Raw genomic sequence first — 21,179 nt, 5'->3', positions numbered from 1 at the left:
TATTTATAACCCTTCTACATTTATTTTTTAATATTACTACTTTTATTGTATTCTGTTTGCAGGAGCTGGACACAAACAGTGGAGGTGACTGGTGGTGCAGGTAGTGGTGCTGTCAGAGGGTAAGTGGCCGGTTAATCAGGGGCAAGGGGGTGCAGAGGGTAGGTGGGTAGGTTCGGCACAAGTGGGAAGGGGATAGGTGGCTAGGATTTGGTGGGATTTGGGCTTCTGGGATTGGGTCTGCTGTGTTGGGTCTTGGGTAGTTGGGCTAAGGTTTGGGTAGGGTTAGTTGTATTTGGGTTTGGTTTAATGTAAATGGGGTTTGGGTTCTAATGTGTGGGTTTAGTGTAATGGGTCTGGTAGGTTTTTGTTGTAAACGGCCCCTTTTGTAATGGTAGGCTAAAATTGGCCTGTAACAAATATGATTTATTTACGTATTAGTTACCTTATAGTGCTTACTAAGCCTTCACCTGCTTAACGCGTTTATTTCAACGCGCAGGTACAATTAGACTTGAAGAGCTAGAGTCGAGTTAGGAGATCTCTCATCTCATCTCATCACATCCCCAAAATCTCCAAGAATAGGTACTATATTTTGAATTAAAATGGCATGTACATAGGTAGACCAAATGTGTTCCTAAGTGTTAGGGACTAAAATGCAAACTTTTGAAACTCTATCTATTTTGGTTTTTATTTGAAGTATTTTGGTTCTATATGAAATGAATTATTGAAGTTGTAAGTATGTTTGCAAATGTGGTTTGTTAATGTGACAATTATGATTGATTTGAAGTTGTTTTAAGTAGTTTTAATGTATCTTAAATTGGCTTTAAGTTTTGAGATGAATCCAATATATTGTAGGAGGTTTAGTGAACTTTTTAACTGAGTTTTACTAAAATTTACACAAGGTATCGATACCAAGAGTATAGGTATTGATACCTAGGCTTTGAAACTCAAAATTTCCAAAACATAATGTAATTTTGGTATCGTTTTTTTGTGTTGGTATCGATATTGAAGGCTAGGTATTGATACCTTTATCAAAATTTGAATTTTTGGAGTTCCAGAATGCTATTTTGGTATTGATATTTTGTACAATGGTAAAGAAAAATGTATCAATACCTTTTGTTTAAGTATCGATACTTTGCCCTTGTTTTGAGTAAAAACAATTTTTAAATCATTTCCAAATGCAATTGATCATCCATTAATGACCCTGAATATTTATATTAATAATTTTTGGGTTAATTAAGTTAATATACTATGGGTAAATGTTTAAATTATACAGTGTTTGGTCAAAACCGCTTTGACACCAAATGTAATAGTCTTATGCCGTTCCATACAATTGAACCAAGTATAGAGGTGTTACAAGTTGGGTCAATACAAAATTTTAGGCCCGTTTTCTAGTCCTGGGTCCAATTTGACCTAAAAAACGGGCTTAAAATCCTGTCAAAGCCCGTCCTAGATTAAAAGTGCTATACTCGAGTCTAACTTAGCCCACCCATATTAATTTTTTAGTTTATTTTTATATAAAACAAATTAAAAATGTAATACATCAAATATACTAAAACATTAAAATAAATATTTTCAAACAAAATAAAATTACATTAAAAATATTTATAATTAAATAACATTAAGATAATTCCAGCTTAACAAATGTCTCTAAAATAATAATAAAACCGACAATAAAATAAGAGTTATGTAATATTCAAACAATAACAACAAAATAGTAGTAATATAATAACAAAATGATAACAAAACAACAATAAAAAAATTTATTCAAGTCAGGCCGGGCCAAAAATGAGCATGTTTATCCTAAGTATAATTTTTAGGCCTATAATTTTGTTGAAAAATAAATTTTTGAGCTTGAGGTAGCACAAGCCATGATCAGGTGTAGTGGACAGATTTGTGTTACTGTTTTTGCATTGAACCTTCCTCCATGCATGCAATGGAGAGGTCTTTGGAAAATGAAAGTATCACGACATGGTTGTGGATATCTTCATTCCAAAAAAGAGAAGTAAAAAAGAAGAAAGATTTGGTTTTGTGAGATTCACAAACTTTACTGATGCAAGAAGGGCGACGCTTCGTTTGAACGGTTTCTATTTATTTGGATATAAAATATAGGTCAACTTTGCACACTTCAATGGTAGAAGTTCTTATTGGCATAAATCAAATACTAAAAATGCTTCGGAGGTATCAAAGGATTCTTCAAATACAAATGGAATCCTAGGAGGTGAAAAAGCTATAAACAAGAATTGTCTCATGGAGGAGGTGGCTACAGGTAAGAAAGAGATAGGGTAAATTCCTATTGATGAAGAAAAACTTTCTACAATCTTTTATCATAGGATGGTGTAAAGATTTATGTACTCTAGAGGACCTTGCTATGCAGTTTGAAGAGGGCGGCCTTTAAGTTGCTAACATTAAAAGAGTCTCTGGGCTAATGGTTTTAATAGAGTTCAATAGTGGAGAAGAAGCATGTAAGGTTATAAAAGAGTTTAGTGAAATTTTGATGAGGTGGTTCAAATGGTTGAGTTATGGTCTGAAAACATTTTGGTTAATTCTAAAAGAACTTGGATGACTTACTTTAGGGTTTCGTTCCATGCTTGGTCGATCTCTACATTTCGAAATATCACCAATCATTAGGGAAGTTTTTTTAGTGTAGACGATGGTATTGTTCATCCTAAATTTTTCGTTATGGGAAACATTCATTTATTGCAAATTGTATGTGTAAAATTAATGAGACAGTGATATTAAGAGTTGGGAATGTTCAATATCCCATTAGAGTTGTTGAATTGATCCTATTGCAGTTCCCAGAACTCAGGTGTTGGTGCGAAGGTTGTCACCAACCTTTGGTTTCACAATCAAATATAAGGTCAAAAAGCAAGAAATTTCAAGTTTCTCATCTTCGATGGAAGGGATGAACAATGAAGACGATCTATCTTGTATAGAATTCTAATTGATGGAGAAACGGTCGGACATATAGTTCTAAGATTTCCCAGACCATTGACAAGTAGTCAGTCAAATGAGCTATCTAATTCAATCTCAGATAAGTCACGTAATTTGGAGAGAACCTTGGTGCAATCTGATGATGGTATTGAAAATGGGCAAAATCATTTTGGTAATTTTCAAGTTGATATTGAACAATCTGAAGGATAGGGAAAAAAGGTGATAGGTTTGGGCTAACACGTTTTTATAGATATAGGGTCCTTCGGAAAATGCGGAGATATAGTTAATTTGTCGGCCAATGGAGAGTTTGTAAGCTGTGGGTCTTTCGATTATCAATAGAGGGACATTTTTAGGAATTTTACTTTTGTAAGTTTAAAAATTATGAAAATAACTCAAGATTAATTACGAGAATGACCTGATTTCTATAGTAAAGTTGGGTACAGGGGCAAAGCCAGAAAAATTTTTAGGGAGGGTCGGATGAAATTTTAATTTTTTATAGTTTATATATTTATAATTTGTAAAGGATTAAATTGAATTTTTATAATTTTAAGGGGGCAAAGTATAATTTTGCCTTTACTAGTTTAAAATTTTTAAAAAAATTTAAGGGCTTAAAATGCAATTTTACATTTTAGGGGGGGTCGGGGCCCATGCTAGCCCCCTTGGCTTCGCTCCTGGTTGGGTATCATCACTTTTTCAGTGACACCACCTTAAAAGTATAAAAAAATAATTTTTTGGTGCCGCCTAATAAATTGGTAACATTGAAATGAAGCGTGTAAGTTTAATACGTTTAGAGACTTGATGAAGTAATTACCTTTTGTAAATTAGTTGAAAAATTTTTTCAAATAAATATAAATTCAAATATATCTCTCAAAAATTTTCCTCAAGTTTATCTAAATTCAAATATACTAGGGAATGAATTAAAATATTTACATTTAAATAAACTTGAAGAAATTTTTGAGGGACATATTAGGTAATTTAAATAATAATTTTATATTATTTAAAAAAATGAAGAAGAATTTATTTTTGTCATTTTTTTATCTTTAAGGGTTGTTTAAATTTAATTTAAAAAAGGGACAAAGCTAACATGCAAATAGACCAAGAGTTTTTGTCGCCGTGCCATACATGGCACTCTTCTTTCAGCCAAATTAAAAAGGGTAATTATTTCATCAGGACCTTGAACGTTTTTTATTCTTACACGTTTTAGTTCGGTGCCGCCAATTTGTTAGGTGGTAAAAAAAAATTTTGAATTTTTAAAGTGGTGCCGCCTAGTAAAGTGGAGGCACTAAACTTTACCGTAGAAATCAAGTCATTACCATAATTAATATTGAAGTTGAATCATTTTCATAATTTTTTAAAATTATATGGTCGCCAAAATCCAAACATGTTAGCAGAGGGGAGTGACGTAGATGTCCCGGATTCAAATGTAGGAGTTGATCAAAATTCTCTGGATATCAAGCTCTGGGGTGTTAAGAGAAATAGAAAAGTGAGATCAATTGAAGAAATTGAAGATTTGTTTCTAAATTCTCAAGAAAAAAAGGGGTTGTGGTTTCGAGTTCTAAGGCCGATAATTGCGAACGCCTCTTAATCGGATTCGGACTTTAAAAACAGAAAAAAGGATTATTCTAAAGGAAGCTGAGAAGGCGTGGGAAATTGGTAAATTGTTGGGTCTTAGAGTGATTGGAAATGAGGAAGAAGTGATTAAAGAGATGGCTGACATTATTGAGAGGCAATCAATGGAGAAGTAGTTCTGAGGGACGTTGAGTTTGCAAGGAGATTTTTTTGCTTTACTTGGCTGGTCAAATGTGTTTGATTGTTTTTCTTGCGTTTTACTTCACGGTTGTCAGCATTTTTTATCATTGTTTCTCCTTGTTTATCGTGCTGAATTGCGGTGAAGATTTCTTAACTAAGGGAGTTTTGTTATGGTTTTTCTTTCTTGGGAGGTTATGTTTGAGCATGGAGGAAAAGGGATAGCATTTCGATATGGTGATGTTGTGCTTGTGCCGCCCTTTTGGGTATCTTTTGTGCTTCTTGTGGTTTCTCTCCAATGGAAAAACTGTTGCCGTGTTGGGCTTAATGGCAGTAGGTTTTGAGTTTTTCACTGCATGTTGGGTTTTTCTTTGTTGGACCTTTGCTAACTATAATGACCAATGTTGCTTCTATTCCAACAAACTTGCCAGCGAAAAGGACTTGAACTCAAAAAGAGCTGACCTTAAGGAAAAATCTCAACAAGCTTTGTGGATTGCATTAAGACTGATAGTTTTCTTGGCCATGGCTCCTCTGGTAGGGACTGATGGGCAGAGCTTATTGTGGGCATGGGACCTTTTATCTGCTTATTCTTTTCTATTTGGGGTTTCGGCTGGCAAGGGGTGGATGCATTCATTGCAAGTCTTTTTGGTGCTCATCCGTCTATGCTCTTACTATTTGCAAGGGAGTTATGTATTTGATATTTGGGTGTTGTTTGGTGAGCTGATTCAATTGCAGGCTTCAGGAATTTCTTGGCCTTATTTTGGTGTGATTTAGTTTTCCTTGTTCGGTTTGATATGTGCCTTGTGCTGAAAGGTGCTTTATGCTTTCATTTTGGTGTTAGTCAGGTGTATTGTTGCAAGGAAAGCCTGTAATGAATCAAGAACAGTATGGCGATGGAATGGAGGAACATTAACGCATGGGCTCTGTTGATGATGATGGTGATTTTGTTTACATGGCATGCATGGAGAGGGGCAGATTTCTCCATGGATGATTGCTCCAGGATTGCTTGAAATTTATTAAATGATTCAAGCTCAAGACTTAAATAAATAAAGATACATGATAATGATTTTGCTAACACAGCTTCTGTATCCTAACATTTTTTTCTATATAGATAAAAATTGAAATATCCATTGAATTAATTTTAGTAATTATATTTTTAAAATTTATTATTATAATTTAAATAAATTTTATATTTTTAAAATTTTAATTAATATGTTTCTAACATACCAAATTATTATAATATTACATTTATGATGATGACATTCAGAATAGTTGCAATCCATTAGCTGTGAGCATCATGTAACATTCAAAGTTGAGATCCGTACGTCTCTTAAACTCATTCCAATGCAAAATAGGAAACTAAATTTCTATACGTCTCAAGCAACAATTATTACCCAACACAACAATCCAATCGTTTTCACTATGCCAATGAAACTTCATCCACAAAATAACATGCAATTCATTAAATTTTCTTTCCCTTTTAGATTTTTTTAAATCTTTATCAAACTAACATTATGTGGCTGAGCTCTTTCAAAATCTTTAAGATATATCACTACAATTTCTATAATTAATCGATAATATTATTATTAATAAAAATAGTACGATAAATAAATATTATATGTAATTTTATATAATTGTTTTAGTACATATTTGTTGGATTATTTTTCTTTAATATTTAACATCGTTACTTATCATCATATGTTAATTATTGACTGAGTTCATCATTATATGAATTTGGACATGCGTTATTAAAATTATCAATATCTTTTTATTTCATGTACTCTACAAATTATGGGTCATCTCAATTCTCCTATTATTGAAATTATGAAATATACAATATGCTACTACAATCTAACTTTGATTTTTATGCTATATTGAGCTGATGTTGTTAATATGAGAAATGTTTTTTTTTTAAGAAAAACAAATGTTTTTTCATCTATTTTTAAAGCCCTAAATGTCTCACATTAAAGAGCTCACGAGTTGCCTATGGTTCTTGAATCTATCACCATTCCTCAAATGGTATCATACCTACATATGTTGCAAGATACTTTTTTTTTATTTACATAATTAACATTGACCTTATAATATTTGATTTCATAATCCAAATAGTCTATATCTTTAATTATAAAAATTAGGTTAAACCCTTTTTATAATATGTAAATTAAGTAAAAAATATAATATTTATAATAAAAAATTATAAATGGTTCAAAACTTTCATAACATTTCTTATAAATAATATATTTTTCTAAATAAATTATGATAAAAAAGTAAAACATTTTTATGAATAAATATATTATTTTGTATAATATATAGCATGGACACATAAATAAGTTATATTCATACTTAGCCATAACTTTTACAAATAAAATATTATAACACTTTTACAACATGCAATTTATTTTTTATAATAATTTTTTAGCCATAACTTTAGAAACATTTTAGGATTTAAATATTATAATTTTTTTGTTATAATTTTATAAAATACACAATTTATTTTTATAATTTTTATATTTTATAATATAAGAAAATTTATTTTCATAATCATCCCAAACAATCATACGTGTTCATACTTATAAAATAATTTTTAGAACTTGTATAAAAATTATTTTATTAAATTTGGATTTGGGTGTAATTATCTATTAAATTACTCCAATTCTCACCCTTCCCTAAAATTGGAAAGTGTAATTGAAGTGCTCCAATCACACCTAATTTAATGGGACCCATCAATTACAATGGTTACTTAAATATGCCACATTGTGTAATTACACGCAATTACACCCAAATTCAATTACTAGGTGTCTTTCCAAACATTATCATAATGTAATTTATTAGAATTTACATTTGACATGAAAGTGAGAGCTTTAAACTATTTAAGTGTATTGATTGTTTTAAGTTTAATCCATTTTATATTTTGATAAATATCATAATTATATATGAACTTTAATACAATTTCAATGTAAACTTCAATTTTAAATTTTAGTTTGGTACATTTGTATACATCAAACTTTATTTTTAGTTCAATTTTCACATTCCACTAATCTCATTATTTTGTGGCACAACTTTCCATTAACTAATATGTAAATTATTGACATGATATTTTATTAGGTTAAAAACAAACAAATAAATTTAAATTATTCTCATCTAGACTGAAAAATTAAACATACTCATGAAAAGGGTTACATCTTTTCCACAAGAAATATGATTTTTTTAACTTGAATGGAAATAATTTAAATTTGTTTACTTTTTAACTTAATAAAATATTATACAGTAATTTACACGTAATTTAACTAAAATTTGTACCACAAAAATAACTATACTAGTAAAATGTGAAAATTAAACCAAAATTAAAATTTAATCCGCTCCATCAAACAGTATATTCCAATCCATCGATCTGCTCTCTATTCCAAATGCACTTTTCGCTAAAAATTTTGTTCCACCGAATTGGATGCTCTCTCAAAACTTTTTCAATATGTATTTTATTTTTACACACGATAAATTCATTATTATCTAGAAATAATAAAAATGACAATAAAATAGAAGTAAAAATTAGAACCAAGTAAATACAATATAATATAATTAAGCTGAAAAATTATAAAATGTAATAAAATTAACCAAAATGCTAAAATTATCTCCATAAAAACATAATAATAAAAATAGAGCAAGTAACAAAATAATAAGAATAGAGCAATCCGTTATTATTAACCCAAAGACAAAGCTAAAAAGGCCATTCAAAACATGCCCAAACCCATTTTTACTCCTTTCAAGCCCAACTCTAAAACTGGCCCAAAAAATCAAAGAGAACTAAAAAAATAAAAATTTGGTCTCCAAACTTTAAAATATTTTAATAACATCTCTAAACTATCAATGTTATATCAATTAGGTTCTTCAATTATTAAAGCTATTAAATGATACATTAAATCTTATCCAAAAATCAAAGAGAACTAAAAAATAAAAATTTAGTCTCCAAACTTTAAAATATTTTAATAACATCTCTAAACTATCAATGTTATATCAATTAGGTTCTTCAATTATTAAAGCTATTAAATGATACATTAAATCCTATGTGGCATAATTTAAAATAAAAATTTTAAAGAAAGGTAAAATGTTGCTGCATAACTTTTAAAAATAAAATTAAAAATAAAGTAAAATAGAAAAAATTGGTGTTCAATAAAGCTTCTATAAAAGCTTGTAAATCTCAAAATTTGATATAACTTCGATAGTTTGAATATGTAATTAAAATGCTTTAAAATTTGAGGGCCAATTTAAAATAAAAGCCATAGTTTAGGGATGTTGTTGCAATTAACTCAGAAAAATAAACCCTTAGAAAAATAAATTAGAGAAAAGTGGATTTCACAAATATATATTTGTAAGTAAATACAATCTCCTTATTTATATACCTTTTTGGCCAAAAAAATCTGTTTTTCTTTAATTTGTTTTCTCTTTTAACCCTTCAAAATATTTTTTTTATATTTTTTATTATATGATTTTTATTTCTCACCCTGTTTAATTTATTTTGAATAGAAGATAAAAAGGTATTTTAAAAATGTAATGAATGAGTTTTTTAATAAATAAAAGTTATTTTAAAAATATTTTACGGGATCAAGCCTGCTTTGCCACTCGATGATATTCGTATAATTTTTTACCTCTCAATTTAGATTTTGTTAAACATTTTGATTATACATAATTATTTTTTTATTGTTTGGTGTCAAAATTAATTTATTACATTCATGCATAGTACTTCTATAATTTGACGTCTCAATTTAGATTCGTATAATTAATTTTGTTAGACGTTCAATCCAATACAAGTACTAAAAGCAATAAAATATATAAATAACAATGGGGAATAAAATCGTAAAAACCATGAGGAATACAGAATAAATATATGTTTTCATTTTTATAAATTTTAAGATTTTATTAATTTATATTATTATAATTTATAAACATTTACGTATTTATATTGTATTTGGTATTTTATTTTATATTACATTTTAATTATTTATTTGTATAATATGTAAGGTTGTGCTGTCCACTGTATATTTTTTCGGTAAAATATCTGTTAAATTTTATATTTTATATTTGTTTTTGAAAAATAAAATTAGATTTTCATGCTTATGATTTGAAATTTCAATTCAATAATTAATATTTTTATTTTTAATTTCCTTTTAATAACATAGAAATCCTTATTACACTTAGATGGACGATTAAATTTTTATTAGATAACTGATCAAGATTAAGATCAATAATGAAATTCATCCAAATATCACTTCATTGAGAGAAATGTAATTGAACGTTCAATCAAATAATATATTCTTTGGCATTGGATATGAGTGCATTTGTCCCTAGATCAAAACTCACAACTGTAGAAATATATTTGAAAATCTAGATTACTTCCTAAATTGAAAATATTCCTTTGGAAATGTAGGTTTAAGGCCGTTCTCACAAAATCTTTCGCTCGGCCAAGACACTTCTAGTTGGAGGATTTATGTTTATTATGTTTTAGCTCTCAATAAAATATTAACATTTATTTAATGATTGCCAAACTACAAGAAGCTTTTAGCGTTCCATCCACACTACTACCCAGGTCTCCTCCATTTGTGGTACTGAGTGGAAGGATTAGCTCACAGCAAATCTTTCATCGAAAATATGGGCAATCAAATCGAAAATACCTTGGAATGTACTGTTTATTTTCACCTTATGGAAGGTATGGCTTACTTGCAATGCTCTAGTCTTTGGTCATGCCCATCCTAAAGAGCACTTCCTTAGGTGATATTAGCGGCTGGAGAATTCTTTGCCTTTTCTCCACCGATGAATAGGAGAGATTTGCCTTCTTTTATTTCAGTTACTTAGAATCTGCCCCCAATAAACTAGTATAAGCTTAACATCGATGGCCTACTTAACTTAACACTTGTTAGTAAATATGTCAAGTTGTCAATATTTAACGAAAGTTATTAAAAATAATGATATCACGTACCATTTCGCAATTATTATTAAATTAAATTAAATTAAATTATCAAGCAGACACCTTCAAATATGGATAATCTTTTAATCAATCCAAGTCTATCAAAGATTAAGTTTATACAATCATTAGATCAAAGCTTTATCAAGGGGAAAAATAAAATGATTTATCCAATCGGCCCACATTTATTTAAGATTAAGTTTAGACGATCATTAGATCAAAGCTTTATCAAGGAAAAAAATATGATTTATCCAATCGACCCACATTTATTTAAGATCAAGTTTAGACGATCATTAAATCAAAGCTTTTCTTTTATTTATTCCAATTTTTTCCAGGTCTTATTTATTTTATTTTTTTTTGAGGGGGGTGGGTTTGTAAAGAAAAAGATCCAAATCTTATTTCAACTTGAAATTTTAGTGTACAATTATACTAGAATCGTTAAATGGTTAAAATATGTTCAAAGTCTTTGTATTATTTATACATTTTAAATTTAATTCTTCTACTTTTATGTTTAAAGTCGTTAAATGGTTAAAATATGTTAGTTTCTTTACTTTTCAATAACTTTGTTAAATTTCTTTTATTAAATTTATTGTCACTTTTCAATAACTGTTATTACTTACATTTTCAAATCCAATTGGATAAAACTTGTTTTTCAAATTAAATCATAATGACTTTTGAAACGAACAATGTTGATCCAAGATCAAATCCAAATGATCATTAGATCAATCTCAAATAATTTAAAGAAAGCAACTATTCAAACCCATTTTTTATATAAGTCTTGATAACCCTTAAAGTGAATTTCATTGATTTGAGGTCAATCCTTAAAAATTATTGAATACATATCAAATTAAAATCTCAAAATAAGCATCTGCAAGTCTCAATAACCTTTGAAACTACCTGGTTTCATTCAAGATTAAATCTAGACAACATTTGGATTAAAACTACATCAAAGAAAATAATAAATTAATTTTTTCTAAAGATTGTAATTTTAATTTCATAAATAAAAATTCATTTATTTGTTTCAATTTTTCTAGGTCTTATTTCGACTTAAGATTTGAGTGTACAATTGTACTAGAACTTTTAAATGATTAAAACCTATTCAAGTTCTTATATTCTTTGTACATATAAATTTGATTAAAAAGAATATAGTCTTTCTATTTTTCAATAACACCAATTTTTTCTATTAAATTTATTGCTCACTTGTAGCCATTTTAGTAAATTCATTGATTACTTAGTAACCATGTAACAAAAATATTTGTAATCAAATTGACTTACATTTTCAAATTTAAAAACTAATGCGAAAAGTATAGAAATTCGAAGCATATTTTAAATATAGGGACTAAATGTCAAACTTTGCTAAAGTACAGATAGTAGTGACATATTTTGACCTTCCAAAATATATGAATAAATAGTAAATTGAAAAAAAAAATGAGTTTTCAGAATTTTATTATAAAAAAGAAAATTAAAATTGTGCTGGGTTTTCTTGTTCCTCTTTTGCTGCTTCCCCTTTTTCTCCATTGTCTCTCTTTCTTTCTCTCTCTAGAATCTCAAGAGAGCTGCCAAAGCCCCCCATTTGAAACCAAAAAAAATAAAGGAAAAAAAATACCCTCCGTTGACTCTTTTTATTTTCAGGTTCGTTATCTCCATTCGATCTTTGCTATGTAGTCAGAGTCTTATTGATTTTTCTTTAATTAATTAGGCCCTTTATTATTATTATTATTATTATTATTATTATTATTATTATTATTATTTCAAATTTGTTTTCCTAGGGTTTGATTTTAATCTAGGTTTTTAATCTAGTGATCGTTATTATCTATTTAGGGGTTTAACTTGGATTTCGATTCATGTTATTGGGTTTTAATTCGATATTTTGTTAATTTGGGTGTTATGAGTTGTGTCATAAGTTTCTGTTTGATTCTTTTTTAAGGTAGAGTATTGATTTTATTAATGTTTTCTGATGAGGGTTTTATTGTATTTTAATGGTCGTTTTTTTTCTCCGTTTTGAGTGGTTGTAGTAGCTGAATTCGACTAATTAAATTAATGATTATCTTTGAAAGCTTGTATGGTTTTCAGGTGATAATGTTTGTAATTTTATTCGTAAAGGACCGTGGAAGTTTTTATTTAATTGTAGTTCTACTATTGGGTATTGGATTCTGTGCTGAAAATGTATATGTATATGCCCATATGGCAATGATGTCTAAGTGGTTTCTTAACTGGGTTTTTCTATTGTGTAGCAAGTGGAGCTGAAAGCGTGTATGAGAAGGAGTTTGAAGCGTGAGGATGGCTGGCATTGCAAGTGAGGACTGTGGTGTAGGAAGATATGCTGAAGGGATTTCAAGCGGGCAGCATTGCCAAACAGGGGAAGCGTTGGCTGAATGGCAGTCTTCTGAGCAGGTAGAAAATGGAACACCTTCAACCTCGCTGCTTTACTGGGACTCTGATGATGGCAATGATGGTGGTATGCCTTTAGATCCCTTTCATGTTTGGTTGAGTGCTCTTTGTTCTTTTAAACTTGTTTTGTTATGCTGTTTGTTTATTGACAACCATTACAAAGTTGATCCAAGCTTTAGGGTGAATTTTTCCCTTATAATATCCAAGACAATGAGTGATCAAAAACATGTAGTGGCAAGATAAGACAATTGGCTCGCATTCAATTTTAGTGAGTCTATTGTGTTGTTGCTGTTTGACCTTTGTAATGTGAATGATGGTCTCTGATGTGTAGAAATTACTTAAAATCGTAGTTATAACTGATTGCATTTTGGAATGCAACTGAGGGATCTCTGATGTCTAGAAATTACTTATAATCATAGTTATAATTGACTGCATTTTGGAATGCGACTGAGTGGCTTCTGGTGTCTAGAAATTACTTATAATCGTAGTTAGTATTGTTGGACTAAGTTATTGAAGCATGTTAAGTGGAGCCACGGTTTTCTGGAGATTAATTTTAGCATAGATGGTTTCGACTTGTTTATTGTTGTTTTCCTATCTATCTCATTGATGGATGGTAGATTATAGAACACAAGTGTTGAATAGGCTAATTGCTAATAGACGGTGTTTGTTCTGAACTATTTGAGTGCAAATTAATCTGGTTACGGTATACTTATCAAGAAATTTTCTCAACTGGTTCTTTTTTTTATTGCCATTTTAAGTCTGAACTGTTTGGAATATATTTTTGTTATTCTTCCCTTTTTTATGATAATAACTTTTTAAAGAGTTTACTTCTTTTAATGGGAGGTGAATTATGTAGGTTGCTAATAGATGATATTTGTTTTGAACCATCTGAGTGTACTAAAAGCAGAAATTAAGCTGGCTAGGGAATACTTGTTAAGACGTTTTCTCAACCACTTCTTTTTTGATATTGCCACTTTAAGTGTGAAGAGTTTGGAATATGTTTTTGCTATTCTTCCTATTTTTATGATAAAACTTATTAAACTGAATTTACTTATTTATAGGGCCAAAACCTTCTGAATTTTATGGGAAGTATACATGGAAGATTGAGAAATTTTCGCAGATAAACAAAAGAGAACTTCGCAGTAATGCGTTTGAAGTCGGTGGCTACAAGTGGTATGGGCTTATATGTTATTGGCTATTAATTTCTTCTTTGCTTTTTCAAATTCATAATTTGTCATTCTGGAATTCCTGTTCTTTCATGTCATTGTGGAATTACATTTGGATATATTTGTTTGTAGACAATAATAGATCTTTTAAATTTCATAGTTCATATTCTTGGAGGAAAAGACACACATGGCTTTGTATCAGGGGAAATTCCTTAGTTTTGAGTTCAGCTATTTGCCATGGTTGATAGGTACATTTTAATTTATCCACAAGGCTGTGATGTCTGCAATCATCTCTCATTGTTTCTCTGTGTTGCTAATCATGACAAACTTCTTCCAGGTTTGATATTTTTCAGATGTCAGTGAATCTTATATTTGATATATTATCATTCTGTAATATGTTATTGAAATTATGTGGTCCATCGCTATATTCTGAGACAGGTTGGAGTCATTTTGCACAGTTTACAATAGCTGTTGTGAATAAAGATCCAAAGAAATCAAAATATTCAGGTTGGTTGGCTCAGATATGGTTTAAGTAGGGATAACAGAGATTATGAGCTCTGAATAACTTGCTGTGGATTGCAGATACTTTACATCGATTCTGGAAGAAAGAGCATGACTGGGGGTGGAAAAAGTTTATGGAGCTCTCAAAAGTTTATGATGGATTTATAGAATCTGACACACTAATAATAAAAGCTCAAGTTCAAGTTATCAGGTATTCAGTAATTTATTGATAAACAAACCTCTGCATGTGGCGTTTCATTCAATTCTTAGAAAAGTACTCCTTCATGCTGATCTTCATTATTTTATTGCATAGCCTTTGTAGATAAGTAAGTCCTTCCAATTTCCTTCTGCTGTTTATGAGTAGCAACTTAAATGTAGAATTTGAATGTCATTCTTCGTGCTTATCAACACAACTTTTTTGCAATCCCAGTTTTCAGAAAGTATAAGACTCGGGTGAAACTTTTGGTTGATAATTGTTTTACTCTGCCATTGTATTATATCTTTGACGAAGAAGCTGGCTTAGTAATCGGTCAGTATAGTTTAAGAAGGTTCCTTGCATGGAGTTGTTTCCTCATTCTGAAAATATAGCCTTGGTATGTTGCTGCCAAGTTGATTTCTGGTGTTAACTTGTGTACATCTGATTTAGTGTTTCTTCCTTTTAATATTTTTTCCATCTGGATGAGCAAATTAAATTTTTCATTTTGAATCTGTAGGGAGAAAGCAGACCGGCCTTTTCGTTGCCTTGATTGTCAGTATAGAAGAGAACTTGTTAGGGTATATTTGACAAATGTAGAGCAAATTTGTCGTCGTTTTTTGGATGATAGACGAAGCAATCTAGGGAAGTTCATAGAAGACAAAGCTAAGTGGTCAAGGTAAATGATTTTATGTTTGGTGATTTTGTTTGGTCATCACATTTATCCTTTTGTTGCCTTTTTCTCTCAATCTATTTGTTTGAAATTGTTGCAGTTTTTGTACTTTCTGGTCGGGGGTTGACCAAAATTCCAGGCGCCGAATGTCCAGGGAGAAAAAAGATATGATTTTGAAAGTAGTTGTGAAGCACTTTTTTATAGAGAAGGAAGTTACATCTACTTTGGTAATGGATTCACTCTATAGTGGGTTGAAGGCTCTCGAAGGACAGAACAAGGGCAAGAAAGCAAAGTCAAAATTATTGGATACTGAAGAAATGCCAGCTCCGATTGTTCGTGTGGAGAAAGATATGTTTGTATTAGTGGATGATGTGCTGCTACTTTTAGAAAGGGCTGCTTTGGAACCATTACCTCCGAAAGATGAGAAAGGTCCTCAGAACCGAACAAAGGTAAGTTTCTGAATATTGATAGTAGGTTATAATGAGTAAGAACATTCGGTTCAAACTAATATAGAATAGTTTGTAATCCCATTTTTGAAATTTCTTAACAAGATAAAAATATTTAGTAGAATTCTCTACTTCTCTTTCAAATGCATGAATTCTCCATGGTGTTTATCTCTTCTCTGAAAGCTACTGCATTGTTCTGACATGCTTTTCTGAGAAAGATAATTCAAACCTTGGGCCATTTATTATTATTATTTACAACAACAAAGAATAGAACCTTTACTCTCAACATGAATTTGTGTGTATATATATATTTAAAATGGTGTTTCAGCTTTTTCCTTGCTCAGCAAAGCTTTTCATTTAGTGTAGGATGGGAATTCTGGAGATGATTTCAACAAGGATTCAATTGAGCGTGATGAAAGGCATCTTACAGAACTGGGTCGCAGGACAGTAGAAATATTTGTTCTTGCTCATATATTCAGGTTCTATACTTTTTAACAAAAAATAGCTTGTTGATATTTTCCATTACTTATGGAAATACTGTTAACAGTGTTTTATCTCCTTGTGTTTTTATGCAAGTATAAACATAGGACTCATGTCTAGTCTAATAATTTTGTGTTTGTCCAATCAAGTGTGGGTTCAAGGGAGCATGTAGCATTAACCATTAAATAGGTTGCTCCATGGAAATCTGGAAGGAAAGGGGAATGTAGGTTGTTATTATGTGTGAATTTTCTTTCAAAGTACCTTAACATTTTTCTTGGGCCGACAGTTTTAAAAAAAACCTATGGAGGGTAACTATTTGATAAGAGTTGCTATGTAACTTAAATTGTTCACTGACTCCTGCATTTTGCTAGACATTTTCTTCTGTTTTAAATATGCAAATTTTAATTGATTTTTTTTTCTTTTATGACGACTTTGTGGTAGCAAGGACTTTGTTTAGTTTTGAGAAGTTACTCAGACTTGTCCATAGAATTTTCTTATTGCTGACTGTAAATATATTTGCTCTCCCTTCAAAATTTAGTTTAGCATGCAGTTTCCTTGCAAAATGAATTTACCTTTTTCCTTAATTGTGACTTGGGATCGTGCACTTTGTTAACAAGGCATGCCTATATCTTCTTATCCGAAGTTGTGATTGCACAAGCACACTATGTCTTCTCTCAGTGTATAGGTCAATGTCTTAGTAAACTTAAGTTCTCACTGACACGTGGGACATTATCTTATTTTCTGGTGGATTATGTGGACATAATTAAGTTGTAATGCAGTTAGTCGTGGCTTTGGATTCGTTTAAATACACATTTTTGGCCGGTTTGTTGGAATGACCATATTCTTAATTTTCAGCAGTGTTCCAAACTTCTATGCTGCAAATCTCCCTAGGATAGTAATGAATGATATTTACTTATTTGCATCTATATTCTCTAATTATTCGTTTTTATCCAGCAACAAGATAGAAGTTGCCTACCAGGAAGCTGTTGCTTTGCAGAGGCAAGAAGAACTCATTCGTGAAGAAGCTGCATGGCTGGCTGAAAGTGAGCAGAAGACTAAACGAGGAGCATCTGAAAAGGAGAAAAAAGCAAAGAAAAAACAGGTATAACCCTTTGTTTTGGGCATGTTAGTCTTTCTAAATATTAGAATGAACACTCTCCTTGGGCCACCTGAGTGCAAGAAAATGAAGTAAGGTTTGCATTTTCCCAAATTTCTTTCATGGTGTTTACCAGAAAGATCCCCTAATTTAGTTTTTGGAAGCAATTTCAAGTATATCTGCTTTACTTCCATGTTGAAAGAATTAAGTGAGTAGATTGCACAGACTTTTTTCCTCCTGAATGCGACATATTTTCTCCTTATGTAGGCTAAGCAAAAGCGGAATAATCGTAAAAGCAAAGATAAAGGGAGGGAGAAGGTTATTGTAGCAGTAAAGGAGAAGCAATCAGAAAACCACCTGGATCATGAAAAGGAAGTCCCTATAATGGCGGAGTTGCAGCATGTGCCTGAAAAGAATGATGTGCTGGGTGATGTTTCTGATGTTTCTGACTCGGTGGACGGTGCCACTGAAGTTCTGCAGCCCGATTCAGAAGACAGAGATGCTAGTCCTGTCAACTGGGATACAGATACGTCGGAAATTCATCCTCCCACAGAAGCCAGTAGTAGTGGCATAAATGGTCTACCATGTGTACGGAATGGAGTAGCTGATAGAAGGAGCACATTTATAATGGATGATAGTTCATCAACGTGTTCAACAGATTCAGTACGATCAGTGGTAATGAATGGGCACTACAAAGGGAACTCATTTTCAAACAACCAAAATAAAAAATCACCAAACCGGTAAAGTGTTGCTTAGGTTTCTTCCTTGTGTCTGGATGCGAAGACAATGTATTTTATCTCATACGGCTCTTCAATTTTGTAGAGGAAAGGACCAGCGAAGGAAAACATCAACCGATGGCAGTGGTTGGACTGTCGAAACTAATAGTCGGCCTTCTTGTCCTACACTAGATGTGGGGGAGCGCAATGATGTTTCTGAAAGTAGCAAGGCTGGTGAATCCGAGTCTGTAGCTACTGTTTCCTCCTTGCCGGATCAGACAAAGTGGGTTGAGCAGGATTCTGTTAAAAAGGTAATATATTGCTATATTTCCGTTCCATCTCATTAAGCTCTTAATTTTTTCTGTTTTCATTTGTTACTTCTACAGTTGCATATGATTGCTATTTATCTTCTCAATGTAATAGGAAGAAGTTGATTTAGAAAGACCTAAAGAGAAGACGGCTGCTATGCCATCCTCTCCGAGTGGCCTTCCGAGAAATCTGTCACCTACTGTGCAGTTCAAGTCAGAGTACAGGAATGCCGGCAATTTGGATTCTATGCCAGTTAGGAAGGCAACGACAAACAGCTTGCAACAAAGTGATCAACCTGCATCTTCAAGTACATCATTCCAAATGGCCGGTATATCAAAATCCGAGATTCAGAAGGCTGCAGCTCCAAAACCAACAGAAAAACTAATGACCTCACAAGTATCTGTCATGTCAAGGCCCTCAAGTGCTCCTCTAGTTCCTGGTCCTAGGCCAACAACTCTTGTTTCTACGGTTCAAACTACTCCTTTTCTTGCTCGTTCCGTTAGTGCAGCTGGTCGTTTAGGTCCTGACCCGTCACCAGCTACTAGTTATGTTCCTCAGTCTTACAGAAATGCAATAATGGGTAACCATGTTTCTTCTAGCTCAGCTGGTTTCACTCATCCCAACTCCCGTAGCTCAGGAGTGAATTCACTTCCAGCATACTCACAACCACCTGCCTTGGTATCTGCACCGGTTTATATACCCAATAGCCCCGATAGGATAGAGCCAAATTCTGTCCAGTCGGGCTTTCCATTTGGCATGGTAACTAGAGATACCTTGCCAAATGCACCTCAATGGTTGGAGAGTTCTCTAAGGGATGGCAGTAGAAGTACGCACTCTGATCCTTCATTGCTTAGTGAGATCCAAAATCTTGACCTGTACAAGTCCGAACGTAATGAAACCCAGGAACACGTCTTTGCTGAGCTTCCTGCATGTACATCTGGATATCATTCCCAAGGTGTGTTGGCAGATGAGTTTCCACACCTTGATATAATCAACGACTTGCTTGATGAAGAAAACAATGTTGGGAGAGCAGTTAGGGTAGGAACAGGGTTCCGTTCTCTTGGCAACTGTTCACATTTATTTCACCGGCAATTTTCTTTTCCTTCCAATTTGGGCATGTCGGGTGAGATGGGATCCTCGAATGGCGCATGCAGATTTGACCGAGCGCACAGTTTCCATGATGATGGATTCCGACAAGGTTACAGTACTTCCTCAGACAACCATTTCGATACTCTGAGGGAATTTATTCCGCATGCTAACCCCCTACCTTACGCCAATGGACAAATTGATGGATTAGTCCCAACCCAGTGGCCAACGCCTTCTTCTGATCCATCTTTACTCGGGATGAGGAATACAGATGTTGACAGTTACCCATACTACAACCAAGATTATTCAAATCTGGCATGCGGCATCAATGGCTATACAGTATTCCGACCTTCCAATGGATACTGAAAAAAGGTAACAGAAGACCAAGTTCGTGCACGAATTCAGTTGTTACTTATTTGATCCGATAATGTATTTGAGGAAAATTTATTGGGTCTTAGGTTTAGAGTGAGTTTGTAATCTTTTCTTTTAAGGGACACATTTAGTAAAGAGTGTTTACGTTCTATGCATCAATCATTTATAGCTTTATTACAGCTTTGTTCTATGTCTTTTAGCATCTTTGTTAAAATTTGAGGCGGTTTTTGGCTTGCTATGATCCAAACTCCCTCTGCTTCGAACCCGATCTTGCTCCTCCTGCAAAATTATTTTCTCGATTCTGTTTAATGCTTTGGTGGGTAGGTAAAGAAATTTCAACTTCTGGACATTTGAATTTATAGGCAAATCAAAAGTAAAATTATTATAGAAAAAAAAAGAAGTTAAATACAGTGTCTCCAAACCATAAATCTCAAAGAAATTATGATCGATCAACGGTTAACACAGCTTACACCCCCCCTCCCTCAGTCGTAATATATTTATATTTATAGATATGATAAATATGACAAAAAAATAATTATATTTAAAATATAAGAAACTAGACATTTATGTATAAAAAAATTGATATAAAAATTAAATTTCTCCTTGAATGAAATGGTAAAGTTAGAGGCATACTTTGTAAAAGTTGTGGATTTAATCTTTGTATTTTTCGAATTGGGCAATCTTAATCCCTTTATTTTTTGAATTTTGAAAATTTTAGTCTGAGCCTTAGTTAAATTCAAATACTAATCTTTTACTAGATTTATAGTTGTAGAATTAGTCAATATTCTCCGATAAAATCATTCTAAGTTTTATACTTTTAAAATCTTAAAATTTTAGCAAACTACAATCGTTAATTTATTAATTGTATTTTTAGTGAATAATATGTGAAAATAATAAATCGACATGACGTTACAGGTTTAATATATTTACCATATTAATTTAAAAATATTAAAATTTAACTTATTGAATTCACCAATTAAAATATAAACTAAAATTGAAATTAAAATACACAATTAAATCTTCAAATTTCTAACATGTATACATATGTTTTAGATCTTCCACAAAAATATAAAACTACCATCAAAATGATAATTTTTACTTTTTAAAATATATATTT

The 21,179-nt window shown here is 31.6% G+C and overlaps 2 protein-coding genes across 5 annotated transcripts; both read left to right on the top strand.

Moving 5' to 3' along the window:
- Window positions 1-4,318: 4,318 nt before the first annotated feature.
- On the top strand, window positions 4,319-5,816 carry LOC128280597 (uncharacterized). Of its 4 annotated transcripts, none has more exons than XM_053018823.1 (2): window positions 4,319-5,392; window positions 5,523-5,816. In XM_053018823.1, exons 1-2 carry the CDS (start codon window positions 4,912-4,914, stop codon window positions 5,588-5,590), a joined length of 549 nt encoding a protein of 182 aa, XP_052874783.1. In that variant the 5' UTR covers window positions 4,319-4,911; the 3' UTR covers window positions 5,591-5,816. The 4 variants fall into 4 exon arrangements, with proteins under 4 accessions (XP_052874783.1, XP_052874782.1, XP_052874781.1 ...); XM_053018822.1 differs by having other exon boundaries at window positions 5,519-5,816; XM_053018821.1 differs by having other exon boundaries at window positions 4,319-5,440.
- A 6,098-nt stretch (window positions 5,817-11,914) lies between these two features.
- LOC108456965 (TNF receptor-associated factor homolog 1a-like) lies at window positions 11,915-20,303 on the top strand. Its single transcript, XM_017755739.2, has 13 exons — window positions 11,915-12,265; window positions 12,868-13,091; window positions 14,086-14,197; window positions 14,439-14,527; window positions 14,629-14,697; window positions 14,773-14,902; window positions 15,405-15,563; window positions 15,658-16,006; window positions 16,370-16,482; window positions 17,438-17,585; window positions 17,847-18,319; window positions 18,402-18,606; window positions 18,719-20,303. The coding sequence occupies exons 2-13, from the start codon at window positions 12,914-12,916 to the stop codon at window positions 20,054-20,056; spliced, it is 3,363 nt and encodes a 1,120-aa protein (XP_017611228.1). The 5' UTR covers window positions 11,915-12,265; window positions 12,868-12,913; the 3' UTR covers window positions 20,057-20,303.
- Window positions 20,304-21,179: the final 876 nt, after the last annotated feature.

The sequence above is a fragment of the Gossypium arboreum genome, chromosome 9 (assembly GCF_025698485.1).
Source record: "Gossypium arboreum isolate Shixiya-1 chromosome 9, ASM2569848v2, whole genome shotgun sequence".
In the NCBI taxonomy this organism is placed as follows: Eukaryota; Viridiplantae; Streptophyta; class Magnoliopsida; order Malvales; family Malvaceae; genus Gossypium; species Gossypium arboreum.
This window is presented reverse-complemented; position numbering and strand designations above follow the sequence as displayed.

Excerpts from the sequence above, each read along its gene's own strand:
- LOC108456965 (XM_017755739.2), top strand. The coding sequence starts at position 12,914 with ATGGCTGGCATTGCAAGTGAGGACTGTGGTGTAGGAAGATATGCTGAA. Across the intron at positions 15,564-15,657 it reads GACAAAGCTAAGTGGTCAAG|TTTTTGTACTTTCTGGTCGG; the intron begins GTAAATGATTTT and ends AAATTGTTGCAG. Across the intron at positions 16,483-17,437 it reads GTTCTTGCTCATATATTCAG|CAACAAGATAGAAGTTGCCT; the intron begins GTTCTATACTTT and ends GTTTTTATCCAG.
- LOC128280597 (XM_053018820.1), top strand. The coding sequence starts at position 4,912 with ATGGTGATGTTGTGCTTGTGCCGCCCTTTTGGGTATCTTTTGTGCTTC. Across the intron at positions 5,441-5,518 it reads AATTTCTTGGCCTTATTTTG|TCAGGTGTATTGTTGCAAGG; the intron begins GTGTGATTTAGT and ends TTTTGGTGTTAG.